The sequence below is a fragment of the Phyllostomus discolor genome, chromosome 8 (assembly GCF_004126475.2).
Source record: "Phyllostomus discolor isolate MPI-MPIP mPhyDis1 chromosome 8, mPhyDis1.pri.v3, whole genome shotgun sequence".
Classification (NCBI taxonomy): domain Eukaryota; kingdom Metazoa; phylum Chordata; class Mammalia; order Chiroptera; family Phyllostomidae; genus Phyllostomus; species Phyllostomus discolor.
This window is the reverse complement of record NC_040910.2, coordinates 80791049-80807261: the sequence shown is the minus strand read 5'-3', so window position 1 is coordinate 80807261 and position 16213 is coordinate 80791049. Positions and strand designations below refer to the sequence as shown.

Below are 16213 nucleotides of genomic sequence, written 5' to 3'. Positions count from 1 at the left end.
ATGAGACTCAGCCTCCGCAGGCAGAGTGGTCTGCCTCCATTCACACGGCTCATATGTCTGTCTGCCAACAGGCGCTGTGCGGACAGACTCGGCAGCACCAGCAGGAAAATAAAGACAACACGGGGACTTTCCTACAGCAAAAGTAATTCCTTTTTAAAGAGCTGTACTTTATCTAGTGATCCCTTCCCTTCCCTACTCCTGTGGGGTTGAAATGGCCTTTTAAATATATCTTGTTTTTTAAATGCACAAGGTGACAAAATACATCTTGGAAATATTAGTGATATGTGAAAACTCTGAGTCTGGATGAGAGTTTTCCATAGGTCTTTACATACATCACCTCCAACTTGGGAGGGGCTTGCACGGGGTTGCGACTGTGAATGGGGCCTTTCCTCCACTGACCCGATTTATCGAGTTCCCGACAACACAGCCTTGTCATGCAGCAGCCAGGCACCCAGCGCCTTGCATGGGGCATGGCGCCAGTATCTGGAGGCCCAGGATGTGACCAGGAAGACAGGAACAGCTGATGATCACAACACTGTAATAAGCAGCTCTCAGGCCAGGCTGTCCCCTGCCTCAGTGACCTCCTGATACAATCTGGACTCCACAACCCTATTTTCAACAGCTCAACGGGTGGACATCTCTCCCCCAGGCAAAATTGTGGGCCATCTTCCAAGACCCACATCCTCAGCCACCAATCCTGCCAGTCACTCTGCAATTGTCTGAGGACTCAGTCCACACCTTGGGACACTGTGGTCATTGGTTATGTGGCTGTTTTCTTCACTAAACCATGAGCTCAGAGGGCGGAGGCCAAGCTTCTTTCTTTTCTTGTTTCTGCAATGCCTGGCATAGGGCTTGGTGCAATTATCACCACTGAAATGGTTTCTTTGAGCAAGCAAGTTCATCAGCTGAGATGACACCTGGCAACATTTCTTCCCTTAAACCTGTTTATGTAAGCTGGGCTCCCTGAACTTCTGACCAGGAAAGGGCTATGTGAAGATTCCAGTGTGACTGCCTTATTTTATATTGAGGAAGTGGCCCCATGGGGGGGTGGTGGTTTCTGAACCCCGTAACCCCACAGGTTTAATTCTCTTTAGCAAGATGAGCCTGACTCTCAGCACATGGTGAAGGATGAGGAAGCACTCCGGGGCTGCAGGCGCCCCCTGGAGGCCGTGCAGGTTCGGCCCCAGACCACTGTGGACCTAGGTTAACCATTTCTTCAGGTCTCCCCTTTCTGACGAAGGCTTCCCATGTCACAGAAAAGTTGTGTCAAATAAATTTTTATTCCTTTCCTGTTAATGTCAGCTCAATTTCCAGATCCAGTCCGGAACCCTGAGAAGCTAAAGGAAAACTTTTTCTTCCCCTACATATTACACCAAAATTACTTATTTTACCTTTAGTTGAGAGAGGTCCTGGAAATAGAAACCCACAGTGGGATGGGAGGGTGGGCAAGGGGGAGGAGAACCTTAGAAGAAAGGAAATGGCCCTAATGTTTCAAAAGATCAATGAGGAGTGGGGGAAGTGAGAACACAGAGCTGGTTGTGTGTGAAGAAATTAAATAACTCCCCACATCTTACAGCAGATTGAATTTACACTTTACTTAAAAAAGGGGGGCAGGGGGGAGTACATACACAGGGAAGGCAGAGGGGCAGGGCGACAATGATGTGAAGCAGGTTTCTACAATTTCCCTACAGGGACAGGTTTTGTCTGCTGGGCAGTACTTCTCTGCTGGCGTACAGCTGCTTACGTATTCACAAGGGTGTGGACGAGGGGACGAACTGCCCGAGTTCAGGTCTGAGAGAAAGGAGAGGAAGTATTCATATACAATGTAAGTTTACAATACACAGCATTTTCTTTAAATGATGTAATGCAGTCGTGGGAAAAAAAGTTAACAATACTAACACGAGAATAATCAAATTTTTGTTTGTTATCCATGTACAGCAACTAACTGCTTTACAAAAAAGCAAAATAATACAATATATCATCACATGTATTTACAGTGTAGTAAATATACTTTTCTGTCAAATTTTACACAAACTATGTACAGGTGAATACACTGCATTAGAAAACTGTCTGGCTGACACTGGAGTGAATTTCCGTGTGAGTCCGTTGCATGACACCGAGTACGACATGCCTCATTATGCCAGGGATGAGGGGACAGTGTAAAAACAAAACCCAAAGCCCCCAAAACGACTTGGAAAAGCCCTAAAGCCCACCAAGCAGGAAGGGCCGCTGGCTCCCGCTGTGCACCCCAGCGCGCCCCTTCCGTGGGCGGACGTGGACCGCGCATGGGGCCCGCCGAGCTGGCGCCTGAGGACGGACGGCGCTTGGGTGCCAGGCGGCCGAGGAAAGAGCGCTCGCCACTCTCCCCGAGGCTACTGCACCGCGTTCTCCACGCTGGCCAACGAGGGCACGCCCCTGGGGCTGGAGCAGGGACAAAATAGGTACATTATGCACAAGACATATATGAGGAGTTAATGTTTTCCTCTTTAAAAAGTCAGGGGGTCAAAAACAAACAACGACAATAAGAAAAATAATAAAAATTCTGGGGAAACATCCATGAACCCAAAACACATGACCTATGATGTTTTTTATAAAACATCTGACTTTGCAAAATGGGCAACGTGCTCTGAACGTCAGAATTTCTCGTGCAGATTACAGGTACGAGGCCTAAAAAGGCATCTCCTTTCTCAGGGGAGGCATCCTGGTGCGAGATATGTTGTTCATTTTAGTTATTTGGAAAACTAGATTCCCCTCAAAAGTCAGAAGCTCTTGCTACACAAGGAAAAGCTTAAACTTGGTAAGTTTTCCAGTTCCAGGATGCACGGGTCAAAAGCACTTCTGCGGTTCAGAGAAATCTGTTTTGATTTGTGCAACGCTGACCATTTCATGAGGTGCTTCAAGTGAATTCCTTCCATTCACACACTAGAGGGAAATAATGAACACATTTAAGAAATATCATACCTCGGAAAACTTGTTTACGGAAGAGTATTTTTAACAGTAAACCTTTGGAGTTTATCTGTTTTGATGGGAGAAGCAACACAGCGTAACGATACCTGCTGTCATATGCACCAAATCGCCCCCAAACGAGGAAAACCGGGGAGCCGAATGACGGAAGGCTCACATTTGCTTCTGTTCCAGGAGCCCAGGCGGTGAGACCCACCCCGGACGCACTGGGTGTGCGAGGACCCGGGCCTGGACAGCAGCAACTCGGCGTCCTTGGTTTTGGGCTGTTAAGGACCTACTTCTAAACTCAGTTCTAGTCTTAGCTTCTTTATGGTCTTAGTTGCTCTGTTATTATAAACATTCTATTCTAATGCAGCCTCTACAATAGTTAAAAACAAAAGTTTAGTTGATTGCACCTGTCTTCAATATTTTCCAATAATTCTATGCCAAAATACCTACTAGTACTAAGGGTTTTTTTCCTTTTATTTTGGCAACGGTTCTTTTCCCAGGACTGTAAACAAATTAAAAAGATTAAATTCTTGTTATTTCTGAATATCAAAAGCAATTTTATTTACATGAACATATTACATTGTTACTGTGTGGATAAATGTGAAATGTGTTATATTATTAAAATCAGAACACTTACATGTACCATTATTCATTGATTTAGCTGTGGAATTTAATTTACTGAAATCCACTGATGAAACAGCACTACTGGAAACTGCCCCCTCCCCTGGGTTTCTCTCCCCTCCTGAAGCCATTACATCTTAAAATATGAAGGGAACCTGGAACTAGGGGGTAATATCTTCTTGTAATAAATATGTTTTAGTCCTAAATGATAACATCCCAGAGAAACTGGATCTGCGTCACCATGGAAACCCGGGGCCAGTACGATCCGCCCCACGCAGTGCAGCACCTCTGATGGTTCTCTGCTGTCACACCAGGCCGACTGGCCTGTTCACAGTGATCAAAAGCGATTCTGCCACACACAAGCCAAATGTTTTGCTCAAGAGATTCCTGATTCTTTTGGAGGGAAGGGGGAGGAATACAAGACATTTAAACTATATTTTATCAAAGGCATTTTTGTTAATATACATCATACTCCGCTTCTGGGGAAATTATTAAACAAAATAAAAGCAATAGCTAATCGAAAAGTCACGTACCATTCTGCTTTGCTATGCAGCTAATGCGAACGTTTGTGAAAGTTACCTCGTAGGAACACTTTTCAACACTTTGTTCACTGGCTACCCTGCTCAGAAGTACTTAGTAAAGAGGAGGAGGAGGAAATATATAATTACTATACTTAGTATAGTTTTGGCTTACAAAAGCAAAGAACAACAACTTTTAGCATATTTAAAGATTAAAAGATAATCAGCTGGAAAGAAAATAAACTAATTCGAATGACTGAGTTTGGATCAGGCCTCAGAACCTTTTGCTTTAAAATTCAGTAATGTTAAGACATATGTGGTCACACTTATTTCGTGATTACTGACAATCCTGAAGTGTTAGTATTTCTTAAGAACCCGCTACAAAACAGTGATCCCTCCACCCCTCAGAGTACCTCGCCGGTGGCTTTACGGTGTGAAGTCACTAAGGCTTGACCTCTATGGTTCCTTCAGTTTTGGAGGGTAAAAAAAAGTCCACAGCTAAAAGTCAGATTAAATATATTGGGGTTATCATAATGTTCCTCACATAAACTTCTACCTTGAAAAGTATGTAAATAAGGCTAACACTTTGCTTTGCAGGATGGAGGGGAAATGGAAGGCAGAGCTCTGTGCAAATGGCTGTCATAGCTGGCCAGCAGGAGCAGTAAGAACCCATCCCCTCTCACACTGGGATGTTTTCAGTTCAAGTGTCCTGACCTCCCACTTTCTTTGAAGTCGTTCGAACACTTGCTTAAACAGACACACCAAAAGTAGGAGGAAAGAAGTTAAAGAAAAAGCAGCATTAAATTTAGGCAATGCTTCCAAGAATGGGTCACCCGGCAACATGGCAGACGGACAGACGGGCTCTTTACAAACGTGAGGTGCAGCATCACAGCACGGTGGTGACGGGTCACTGGTGAAGAGCCCGTGGAAGTTAAGTCTCCTTGAACAAGGAAAGAAAGAAGGCTTCACACGATCTTCTTAATGCTATTACGTTTGAAACTGCCAGTGCTTCTTTGCTTCTGCACCTGGCTTGCGGATCCATGGCGAGTCCGTCCACTATTACAGTGCCCGGTGGTTGGGGAGAGCTCCACGTTCTCCTTGTCAATTCCTGGGGAGAAGCAGAGCGGCCAGTTACTCCCTCTCTGGTGTTAAGCTCCAGGACTGGATCCCATGACTTGCATACAAGCCACAGCCTGGGAGAACTGTTTTTGCATATTTCATTTTAACAGTTAACTGCTAGAATGTTTACAAAAACTTGCCACACAGAAAACCTCACATTTTGGTAAGCGAATTTTGCTTTCACAGCAGAAAAACAGCATAAGGAAAAAAAAAAAAACAACACGAGAAGTTGCTAGAGGCAGGCAGGCTTGAGCTGAATGAAAGGCTGGCAGCAGCCAGGGAAGACAAGTCCCTCCAAATCATACAGAAGCTTTTAGCGGAGGTCAGCTTCTAGCCACATATCTTCACTGGGGTTCCTACACAGAATACACATACTCTCTAGCTGAAATTCGTCATTTCAAAAGAAAAGGCAGATGCTTTTTATTTTTTTAATCATGGTGCCTGTCCCAAAGGAACTCAAATATTTACAGAGAAAATAATATACGATCACAAAGGTCACACTGTAGAATCTTTGCTTTGACCTTCTCTTTCCAACCATGGTAAGTCATCACGTTCCGCACCTCACACAGATGCCATTCACTTCTCTTGGGGAGGAGATTAAACCTCCGAGCCGGGGCCCTGCAATGAACTCTACAAATAACCCAAGTTGTGCCTTCACGACAGCAACCAGAAACGACACACTGTTTACCCCTCGGATGAGCAAAGTTTACAATTCAGAAGGGTCCCAGAGGAAGTGGTGACTGAAGGAGGGCATGAGGGTAGCTTCTTGGGCTTCTGGTAACGATCCGTTCCTTGACACTGGATTTTAAAGTGTTTTTACTTCTTAAAAGGTCATTAGATTGTAAATTTATGATCTTTGCACTTCCCTATCTGTTCCACTTCAATAAAACTTACCAAAATAATTACACACTGATTACACCCACCTTTAGCATAGCTACTGGTGGGAAAGCAAATAGCTGGAGAGCATGTTAGCAGTTTGTACCAAAATGTCAAGTACTGATTGATATTTACTTATAAGAGATAAGCATAATTCAGGAGTAGGGGGGGAAAGGCTGGGAAAACATTTGCTAAAATATGCTATTTCCAGTAATTTTTTACTTTATTCTTATCTATACCGTTTGAACTTTAAAATAAACATTAAATTTGAGAACGAAAAAATTTTCGTTTCTGGATGAAAAATAGCATTTCAGATCTAAAACTTTATTTACTTCCTTTATGTTCTAGAAAATGTACACAGACCCATCCATCATTGGTTGGCTCACGAACAAGAAATAGATTTGCAATGCCTGCCTGCTAGAAGCCACACAGCCCTCACCTGAACTCAGCCTTGAACTCAAGTCAGAGCATAATAAGGCATCCACCTGCAGGCGCAGGGCTGACTTACACGGGCTCGGGGAAGGTCTGCTGTCTCGATCTTTCTGAAGGAACCTGAGCACGTGTCGGTGTTGGTTTATGAGTTACAAGTGTCAGCAACAAGCATAATCTTTAAATCTGTTCTGTTCTAATCTAATCACATGTGTGACAAGATGAACAGAAGGAAACACACCACAGAAGTTCACAGAACTTTTCTCTGGGTAACAGGATTCTGGATGATTTTTCATTCCTTTCTGCATATTAATTTGCATTTTCTCCAGACCTATTTAAAAAAGAAACATCAAAACTGAAAGCAGGCTGCTGCTCATCATCTCCTGAAAGGGCCTTGAACTTGTTTGTGTGGGCTCTTTTAATTGCCTTGCCTATCCCTACAGGATCAAGTTCAATCCATATTTATTCTCACCTCTCATGTCCTTCCTGATGCATTTTTCTGTCTCCTGCCTGAACTACTTCCTCCTTTTTCCTACCTGATTTTCTGTGGCATTCAGGCTTACTACATTCTGATTATATTATCACAACTTGTATACATCTTATTTCCTCTACTAGAATAACTGCACCAGAAGGGAAAAGATCGTTTAGAAAGATTCATTTTTGTTTTGCTCAAGACCTGGTTCATGTCCTTTTCGGTAACATTGGTTGAACTGAGTATTTCATATTAAAATGTGATGGCTGTGATTCAGAGCCAAAAAGCATGCAACCCCTGATCTCCAGGGGTTAGTGCCATATTTTTAGTGAAGGACAATTTTTTAAAAAGCTTCCTCTATCTGAAGATCCTCTATCATGAGCTTATCAGTGCATTTGACCTTCCATTTCCTAAATTTGCATGTGGCCTACAAATTCAAGCCTACAAGTGCTCTTCTGGGGTCATTTTAATAGGAAATAAGATTCTGGTAAAAGTAGGACTTTAAAAAGATAAGGGTCTGAAATGATTAGGAGATGGCCATCGGGAGAGAAACAATGTGGACCACCACTAGGAGGGCCTGTGGCCCTCTGCCAGCAACCTGCTGCCCTGGGCTCCCTTGTGTGGCCACCTTTGGTGCAGCCTTGCCACTGCTAGCACTGGGTGGACAGCAGTCATCACACTGCAAGGTGGCAATGCTTCTATCTGAGAACAATGGCCTGCTCAATGACATTAAGAATTAAGATGATACATATTGTAGTTACAGCCCTGGCTGGGTAGCTTAGTTGGTTAGAGCGTTGTCCTGATACACCAAGGTTGCAGGTTCAATTCCCAGTCACAACACATACAAGAATCAACCAATGAATGCATCAATGAGTGGAACAACAAACAGATCTCTCTCTCTCCTAAAAATCAATCAATAAATGTATTTTTAAAAAATTGTAGTTACAGAGATTCAGTCACTAGGGTGAAGGTGAATTCAAAGAAATATTAATATTTAATTTTGTTTTGTTAAGTAAATAACCTGCATATGGCTAAATAAAAAGATTAAAAGCCTTATTTATTTTTTGTTAAATTTTAAGGGTAAAAAAAAAAGGCCACAAAATTTTATACATACCATGACCTCAACTATATAAACAAAAGCAACTGGAAAGCGATGCACCAAAATGTTAATAGCGATTGTCTTAAGAGTGGTGGAATTATGCATGTTTTTCTTCTATTTTTCTCCTAATGAACATGTGTTCCTTTTAATTAAAAATGTTACAGTATCACTGACTTAGCCCTGTCATTCATAATGCAAAACTTCAATGCTACGCTGAGGCCCTACTTCTACACTCAAATTCAATTTTCATCTCAATTCAGTTCTTGTTTCCGTGTGTTTTCTCCTTACTTGGTGACCCAACTCGACAAGTCACACACAGGTGAATGTGGCGTGGCTGTGATTCCTAAGCCCAACTTCACAGTGAAAACGTTTTTACATTAAGGACCGAAGCTGACATACGAAAACTGGGGGGTCATTTTAAAGAAAACAATAAAGTAAAACATGTACTATACTTATACCAAAATATTGCACCTTGAAAAAGCCAAGGTGTGTGGAACAGAATGATGGTAGAAAGATTAGAGTGTCGGATTATGGCATTTAGGGTTCTAAGCATCAGTCTTACTTTGGAGAATTTGGGCAGTGGCCTTCTTTTTTACCCTCTAAAATCAAATCTAGAAACCTCTCTAGAAGTTGGTGAAGGATCTGGTCTCAGCATTCTATAGGAAAATTTCTCAATGATCAGCCAGACCGCTCAAATGGAGACAGACCACCCTGCACTGGCACCTGCTCTGCTTTAAACCAGTGAGCGCACCTGGAGCTGCACTTCTCACCGAGGCTTCTCGGAGGCTTTGCATTCTGGTCTCTGGTGCCCGTGTACTGGCTCTCCCTTCTGACCCTCAGTGGGCACAAAAGCAAAAGTCCATGAGGTGGCAGAAACCCAGGGGTTACCACCCGAAGGAAATGAAGGTAAAAATGTATGTGGTTCTGAGTTGCTAGTGTGAATCCCCCCGAGAATGCTGTGGTCACACACACGACCAGTGACGAACATGCAGGGCAGAGGGAGCTGGGGCCTCCTGACAGTGGCGTATTAACAGGCCCAGAGCTTCAATGAATTGTGGTGGTTACAGATAAAGAGAAAATACTAGTACAAGGTGTTTTTGGAAAAAATTTAGTGAATTGAGTAAATGGAAAAATAGGTATTAGATTACATTTCAGTTGTTTAAGTTACATGTCCATTTCCTCTGCTCGAACATGAGTTCCTTGAAGGCAGGTATCAGGGTTTGTTTATTTTGACAACCAGGGATATAGATCCAGCCTGACAGATAATTAAAACAATTTTCTAAAATTCCTTTATTTTTTAAGACACCAAAATGGTTTCCCAAACTAGGATCTTACATTTTCATGACATAATAAAAAGGACTGGATCCCTTTCAGCTCTTGAGAAGCTGCGGAAAATGGGTTAGGTGACTTGCGAGAAGTTATAGAGCAGAAATGAAAGCCCAGCAACAACCCAAAGCCCCCACCACCAGCACAGCAGCAGCAGCAGCAGCAGCAGCAGGTGATGACTCGGCACTGCCTGCCTTACTATGCATTTAATGGGCGGACCTGCTCAGGAAGTCTTATTACACACGTGAGAAGGCGGACGTGTCTAAAGACCCAGGTCTGAGTCTTGGTTGAGTCACAACTGTTATCTGGTTCTGGTTCCTAAAGCAGCCACTACAGTGCAGTAGGTTGCCTACTTCAGAGGGTCTTTAGAAGGATCAGATACTCTACGTGAAGACTTTGCACAAAGATAACATAACGACTATATAAATGAAGATTCCCCTAATACCTGAAATAAAAAAGACCAAGTGATGTACTGAAAGGAGTTTTGCAACAAATCCATAGAACCTGAATTTTATACTAGAATTTGTAAAATTACTGAAGCGAATGTAAATAAGCACAAAAACTAATAAATCTTCTTAGAGGAAAAGGCAACTATAGCTCCTTATACTTTAGTAAACACATTCATGGACACATGGTAAATATATATTTAGAAATATTTGTATTTTGAGCTAGAAGTACAAAATAGTAACTATAATAATTTTAAAAATTAATGGACTTATATCAACACTTCTTTTTCTATGAGGTCTGATCTTTCCACATAATAATTATAAAAGAGTGAAAGAAAAGGTATCTTTTATAAAGCAGACATGAGTGTTATCACATTTTTCCCTCTTAGTACTTAGAGCTAAGTAAGGATCATATTCCTTTTTTAAAAGAACATGGGTGATAGAGTGGATAGCCAGCTTTAATTTGTAAGGAAACACTGGGGTTAGTTTCATATTTGGGGACAACGCTTCCTCAAACGACATAGCCAGCCTTCTCTGTTAACTCTCCCTAGGGTTTCCTGTTAACCTGCCCATGTCAGTCCAGGGCTGGTGCTGCATCTGCAGTGCCTGGGGGAGGTGGGGCAGCTCCTGATCCTCGGTCTCCTTGCGGAAGACAGGGCACAGGGTCCTGCAGAGTCAGGAAGCACCCAGACCTTAGAGCAGTGCCTTCAGAGCTCCTCAGGTGCTAAGCCAGACTGCTTCCAGGGACTGCTGAATGAAGACGTCTCATGCTGTGTGCCCAACGACAGCAAGGGAAGCAGTGTTTCATGCAGAGGGGATGGAAGTAAAGAGTACCTTGATGAGGCAACAGCTGCATGAAAACTGCTGATTTAGAGCAAGGCAGAGAAGCTTCACAGACACAGAATGGAAGAAAAAACAAAAGTGAGCGATGTCCGTAAGATTTTTAAAAACAGCGAAATATGATTAGACACTGGACAATTATTATGTTCCCTGGTTTTCAAAAGGAATCTGGTTTAATTATTGAACTTTGACCATTTATTTCCTAAATATTACATTCTGTAAATAAATGGCAGAATTTACAATTCTATAGATAACTGTTTTCACCACCATTATTACAATTAAGAATTTTAGTTTAAATCAAGAATTAAACTTAAAAACAAGAATAAAAAAATTGGCGGAAATTACATCAAGCAATTCTTCAGTTTACAATTATTTCTCTCCCTTACATATAAGGCAATAACAAGGAAAAAGAAAACGAAATCAAGGACACACCAAATAAAGGTCTGCGGACACCAAAAGCAGTTCCCTAAAGATCTCTGAAATGACTGGAATGTTTTCAGTAGTCTCAAAGTAAGTTTCTTTCACGGGTGAGGCATTTCAACCCTGGGGAACATGCTAGGAGTGCTGCCGACGCAGAGCTAAGCCTGCAGGCCCATTGCAGAGACGTCGCAGGCTGTGCTCCAGACCGCCCCAATAAGGCAAGCTGCCGTCACTCTGCTGGTGGAGCAGCTTGCCCTCAGTTTGTAAAAAATGCGACACCTGTGCGGTACGACAGAGTGGAGCGCAGCGCACCGGCGTGCCTGCACATCCAGAGACACGGTCCTGATGAGCCATCCCTGTGCACACAGCCATCAGCGCTGCTGGTTTGGGAATGTGTGTGACCTCCCAGCTGCCCCGCGTGGCTTCCCAGGAGGGGGGCCTGCCCTACAGATGCAAAGGGAGTAGATAATGGATAGGCCTGGACATAGCCCCAAAATAAAGAGAAAGAAGTGATTTAAGACAAAACTCAACTCAATGGGTCTTTGCTCAAAAAGAAAAAAAAAGGTTCATTTACTAAGAGTAAAATAAGCTGATAAAAAAAACTAAAGATTTTTTCTAGTAAAAATATTTAAAATAGATTACAGGCTTTAAAGAAATTATACACCTCTCATTTTTTGAGGTAAAAAATATATTATAAAATTGTTGCCATAATTATTACCTGATTCTTTCAAATACCCCTTTGAACTATCAAAATTCTTTATAATACAAGGTACACCATGACAAGTACCACCAAACACCTCAGAAAAGTTACTTGTGTGCACTCCACAGTTGTTACCGTTCTAAAGTCTGCTGGCTGACTGAGGGCGGGTGTCACATCCTGCTGGCCCCCCATTCCCTGGGTCTAACGCAGTCCCTCGTGTGTAGTAAACGATGCATGTCTACAGCATTAACATCTGGAATTTTGGTTATCTCCTACAGAGTACTGTGGTATTGCTCTTGTACCTAAAAATCAAGTAACTGTGTGAACGCAGAGTCTGTGATCAGAAGGAAATAACTCCAGCTCCAAACTCAATACTGAGATCCAAAGGAAAAAAACTGTCAAATCTTTGGTGACCCGGGTCTTCCCTCTTTCAATGTCCCAGGGTACCTAGTACACACCTACAAAATAGGTGTTCAAATGTTTATTGAATTAAGTTACAGTGTGGAAAATATTAGGAGAACTTGGTAAATTATAAATTAAACTTCACACTGGAAATGGAGCTATTTAATTTCTTTCTTTTTTTTGAAGATTTTATTTATTTATTTTTTTAGAGAGGGAAGGGAGGGAGATAGAGATAGAGATGGAGATAGAGATAAGGAGAGAGAGAGAGAGAGAGAGAGGGAGAGAAACATCAATGTGCGGTTGCTGGGGGTTCTGGCCTGCAACCCAGGAATGTACCCTGGCTGGGAATTGAACCTGGGACACTTTGGTTCCCAGCCCGTGCTCAATCCACCGAGCTACACCAGCCAGGGCTTAATTTCCTTTTAATGAGTACTAAGGTCCACACAGTTCCATCTCGATTTTTGTTCCTGATACACTTGCTGTTAAAGATGCAGGGACAACGCACTTGAAATGGCTTTTAGAAAAGGTTTTATTGCTCCTCATCTCAAAGAACCACTAAAGAAGTCCCATATATAGCATTTTTGGATAGATTGGGTTTATTTTCTAGTTTTAACCTTGGTTCTTCAATTCGTGTCCATCCAGCTCAGCTATAGTGGTTCTAATAATGGATCACAATGTCCAATTTGAAATATTTTTATGTATCATAGAGTAAATGTTATGTCTTCTCTTCAGGATTATTTTAGAGGCATTTGGGAAAATCTGAAGAGGCAAAGTTTTATGTTCATTCAGTTAAAAGGACCACATGTAACACAAATTTACAGGCACTAAACTCTGAATATTGTCCACCGGCTCCACTGAGGCCAAGTTCAATTTCTAGTAGGGACGGAGTCAGAAGACAATCCTTGATGCATTTTCAAATATGGATTTATAAAACAGTCCTCTTTGTGGTAAGGGGAGAGACAAGAGGGCTACACTAATTTGTCAAGAAGAATGCATTTTCAGAGACAACTGCTTTATGTAAGTGACTATCACTTCCTCACAAGCTGGTGACTGATGATTTACCACCCACATTTTAATTTAAGTTAGGGTTAATGCTTGGGACATTGGGGTGGGATTTCATGAATTTCTTCCCTAGCTGATGTGACAGCAGACAATGCTGGCAACCACAAGAAAACACTGCTTAGTCTTAGTGGCTGATCCCACTAAGCACCACAGATCTAGAAAACAGAATCTTCTACTGACGTGGTTAGTTTACAGTAAAAAGCTGAGCTGTGTGCAGATCAGCAACTTCAGCTTTTTCAGCCAGGGCAACAGAGCGTTCAGCTGGTGTTGAGCAGTGTGATAACAACCCATACAGAGCTTTCTAAAACATTTCTCCTGGGACTTGGCTGAGGGGAGTGGAGATAGAAAAATATTCTGGTTTCTATACAGCTAAACAGCAAAGTTGAAATGCTGGACTGAGTTAGGAATCTGGCTAAGATTCATCATTTCTTTTATCCCATTGATATCAGCAAATTCAGCTCCATAAATTGAGGAGATAAGGATATATGATTACATGGAGCTAAAGATATAAAGCAATATATCTAATTACAAACAAAGTATTAACTCTTATAAGAGGTATTCCATGAGAGCAAATGATAAAAACACAATGATCTGGTATAGAGATAAATCAGGATCCTTTCACGGAGATGATGAGCCCACAACTTAGAGATGAAAATGGGTTTTGTGGGAGAATAAAGTCACTATTGAAAAAATACACCTTTTTTCCAAAAACATGTAGGGAAATAACCTGGCAAACCAAAAGACACACAATTTACAATTTAGAGACTGGAAATGCTGAATGCTAGGGCATAGCAGGCTATTCAAACGGTCGTCTTTGGAGAACCACTGGAGGTGAAACAGCTGGTTTAAAATGTAACCAAAACCGTATACACTATTCTCCCATTTTTATAAACAATTCTAAATAAGAGCTTGTAGAATAGGCTATTTTTTTTAAAAAAAGAGCAAATGACATGGCTCACGCCCCATCAATACAGAACACGAGCAGTTAATCCACCACCAGAGAGCCTGCGCTGGTGCCTTTGTTCTCGGCCTGATTATTTATTGTTTCCATTAGTACGCAAAGACGGGCAGAAGTCCCCCTAGCAAATAATCTGGGTAGAAAAAAAGAGTTAAATAAAAACCTAACTAATCATTTTGACAGGTTTAACACCGCTTTAGTAGCCAAAGAGGCAAAAGTGTGCTCAAAATGAACAAACTTTAAAACCAAGAGAACCAATATTAGGCAGTCTATGAATTTTCTCATTGTTGTCATTATAAACGACAAATAACCCAGAAAACAGCTCTACAGAAGAGAAGGAGTGGTGGACTTAATGTTAGGTAGATGGAAGTAATGAGACAGCAATATACAGACAAACAAAAGAAAAAAAGAAAGGAAGGGCAGAAGATGATACACTCATCAGAGCTACAGAAAACAATGAATGCAGTGGAGAGAACGCTAGCCTTGGTTCTAGCTAAGAACTGTATGAGAAAGCAATTAATTTAGCTCTTCTAAACCTCAACCTCCCCAATGCACACAGCATTGTGAGCCTAGAACAAAATAACCCCTGCGGTCCCCGCAGCTCCAAAATGCTGAGGCTTTAAAGTGGGGGAGCAGTGGTGAGGGAAATAACTCAGAGGCTACAATATCTAGAAGAAAGTTGATTTTAAGCTCTGCCCTCACTTTAGCAGCTGAAACACCACTAATGAAGCAAGAGCAGTGGCGTATCCGAGGGCGGTGCTCTCAAACCCTAGTGTGCGTAAGAGCCACTGGGGCACTAATGAAACCACAGACTGCTGGCTGGGACTCCAGCCCTTGTACTTCTACCAAGCTCCCAAATGCTGCTGCTGCTGCTGCTGCTGATCGAGGCCCACACCTGGAGAAACACTGTCCTAGGGAGAAAGTGACAGAGGGCAAATGAATTCGGTTATGGGGGGTGGGGGTGGGGGGGGGAGAAAGCTGGCCAGCATTCTTTTATTTCTTGCTAGTGGTAGGCTGGGGGTGCAGGTGTTGGCGTACAGCCTGACGAGGCACAGTGAGAAGATTGATAAATAAATGCTGGATCAATTAATTTGCTTCTTTTGCTGACCGAAGCTTAACAGGTAAATACAGTTATTTAATATAATGGTTTATAATATGAACTGGCTATTTGCTGAGTTCTTCAGAAGCTTCAGATTTATGTATGCTTGAATGTTCATGCAAAACTGGGACTATAACCCCGGGGTTCTTTAATGTTTATGGATCTCAAACATCACAAAATAGTTATAATACATCATTTGACTTTCAACAAGAAAATCCATGCTAACACTTAAAAAAGAACTATGCGTAGTAATGTTCCTTACAAAATGAGGTGCTTTATAAATAAATTTTTCAAATGATGGAACTTTGAACACAAAACCTAAAAAAAAAACACTTTAGAAAGGTATCTTTCTGAATAGAAAACATGACCATAACAGAAGCTTTCCTTCCTTACCCACTCATCATAACAAACAATGGCATCAGTTCTAGAAGCAGTAGCACCTCCAGGGCCGACCAGAGTTGCACGAAGACATCCCCTCTGGCACGGAAGGAGCCTGGGCCCTGCAGGTGAGCCGTTTTGCCATCTTGTTGACCTCAGCCCCCTGAGCTACTTGCTGTTATTTCTCAGTATAGCTACTTCTTAGCTGCATGTTGAATTGGCATACTTTTCCCACTTGGACCTAAGGGTAACTCCACAGTAAGGAACCTGCTTACGGGCTTAAAGATGTTATTTCCTTGAGATGGTGTTCTTTCCTGGTTGTTTCTTTGCTCCTACCTTTTCAGGTTGGTCTCTAGATCGATGAGTTGTTACTGGCAGCAGGGAAGTGGGGTACCACTACACTTTGTGTATTTTTGGATACAGTAATGCTGTATCAGCGACACACCCTTAGGGCAAGGTTAGTACATCTAGCAAGGGAATTATAATTCTAAATGAC

At 42.1% G+C, this 16213-nt stretch overlaps 1 protein-coding gene across 9 annotated transcripts in view; it reads right to left on the bottom strand.

The window, feature by feature from the left end:
- Positions 1-1574: 1574 nt before the first annotated feature.
- NF1 (neurofibromin 1) overlaps positions 1575-16213 on the bottom strand; it is a 226277-nt gene continuing 211638 nt past the window's right edge. For 3 of the 9 annotated variants that reach the window (XM_036033378.1, XM_036033380.1, XM_036033382.1), the window contains one exon: positions 10513-10746. In XM_036033378.1, coding sequence (XP_035889271.1) covers positions 10583-10746 — 164 coding nt within the window. In that variant the 3' untranslated portion in view covers positions 10513-10582. Of the gene's footprint in view, positions 5200-10511; positions 10747-16213 lie in introns of those variants that run through there. The other 6 variants (XM_036033384.1, XM_036033381.1, XM_028519443.2 and 3 more) reach the window with 3 other exon arrangements.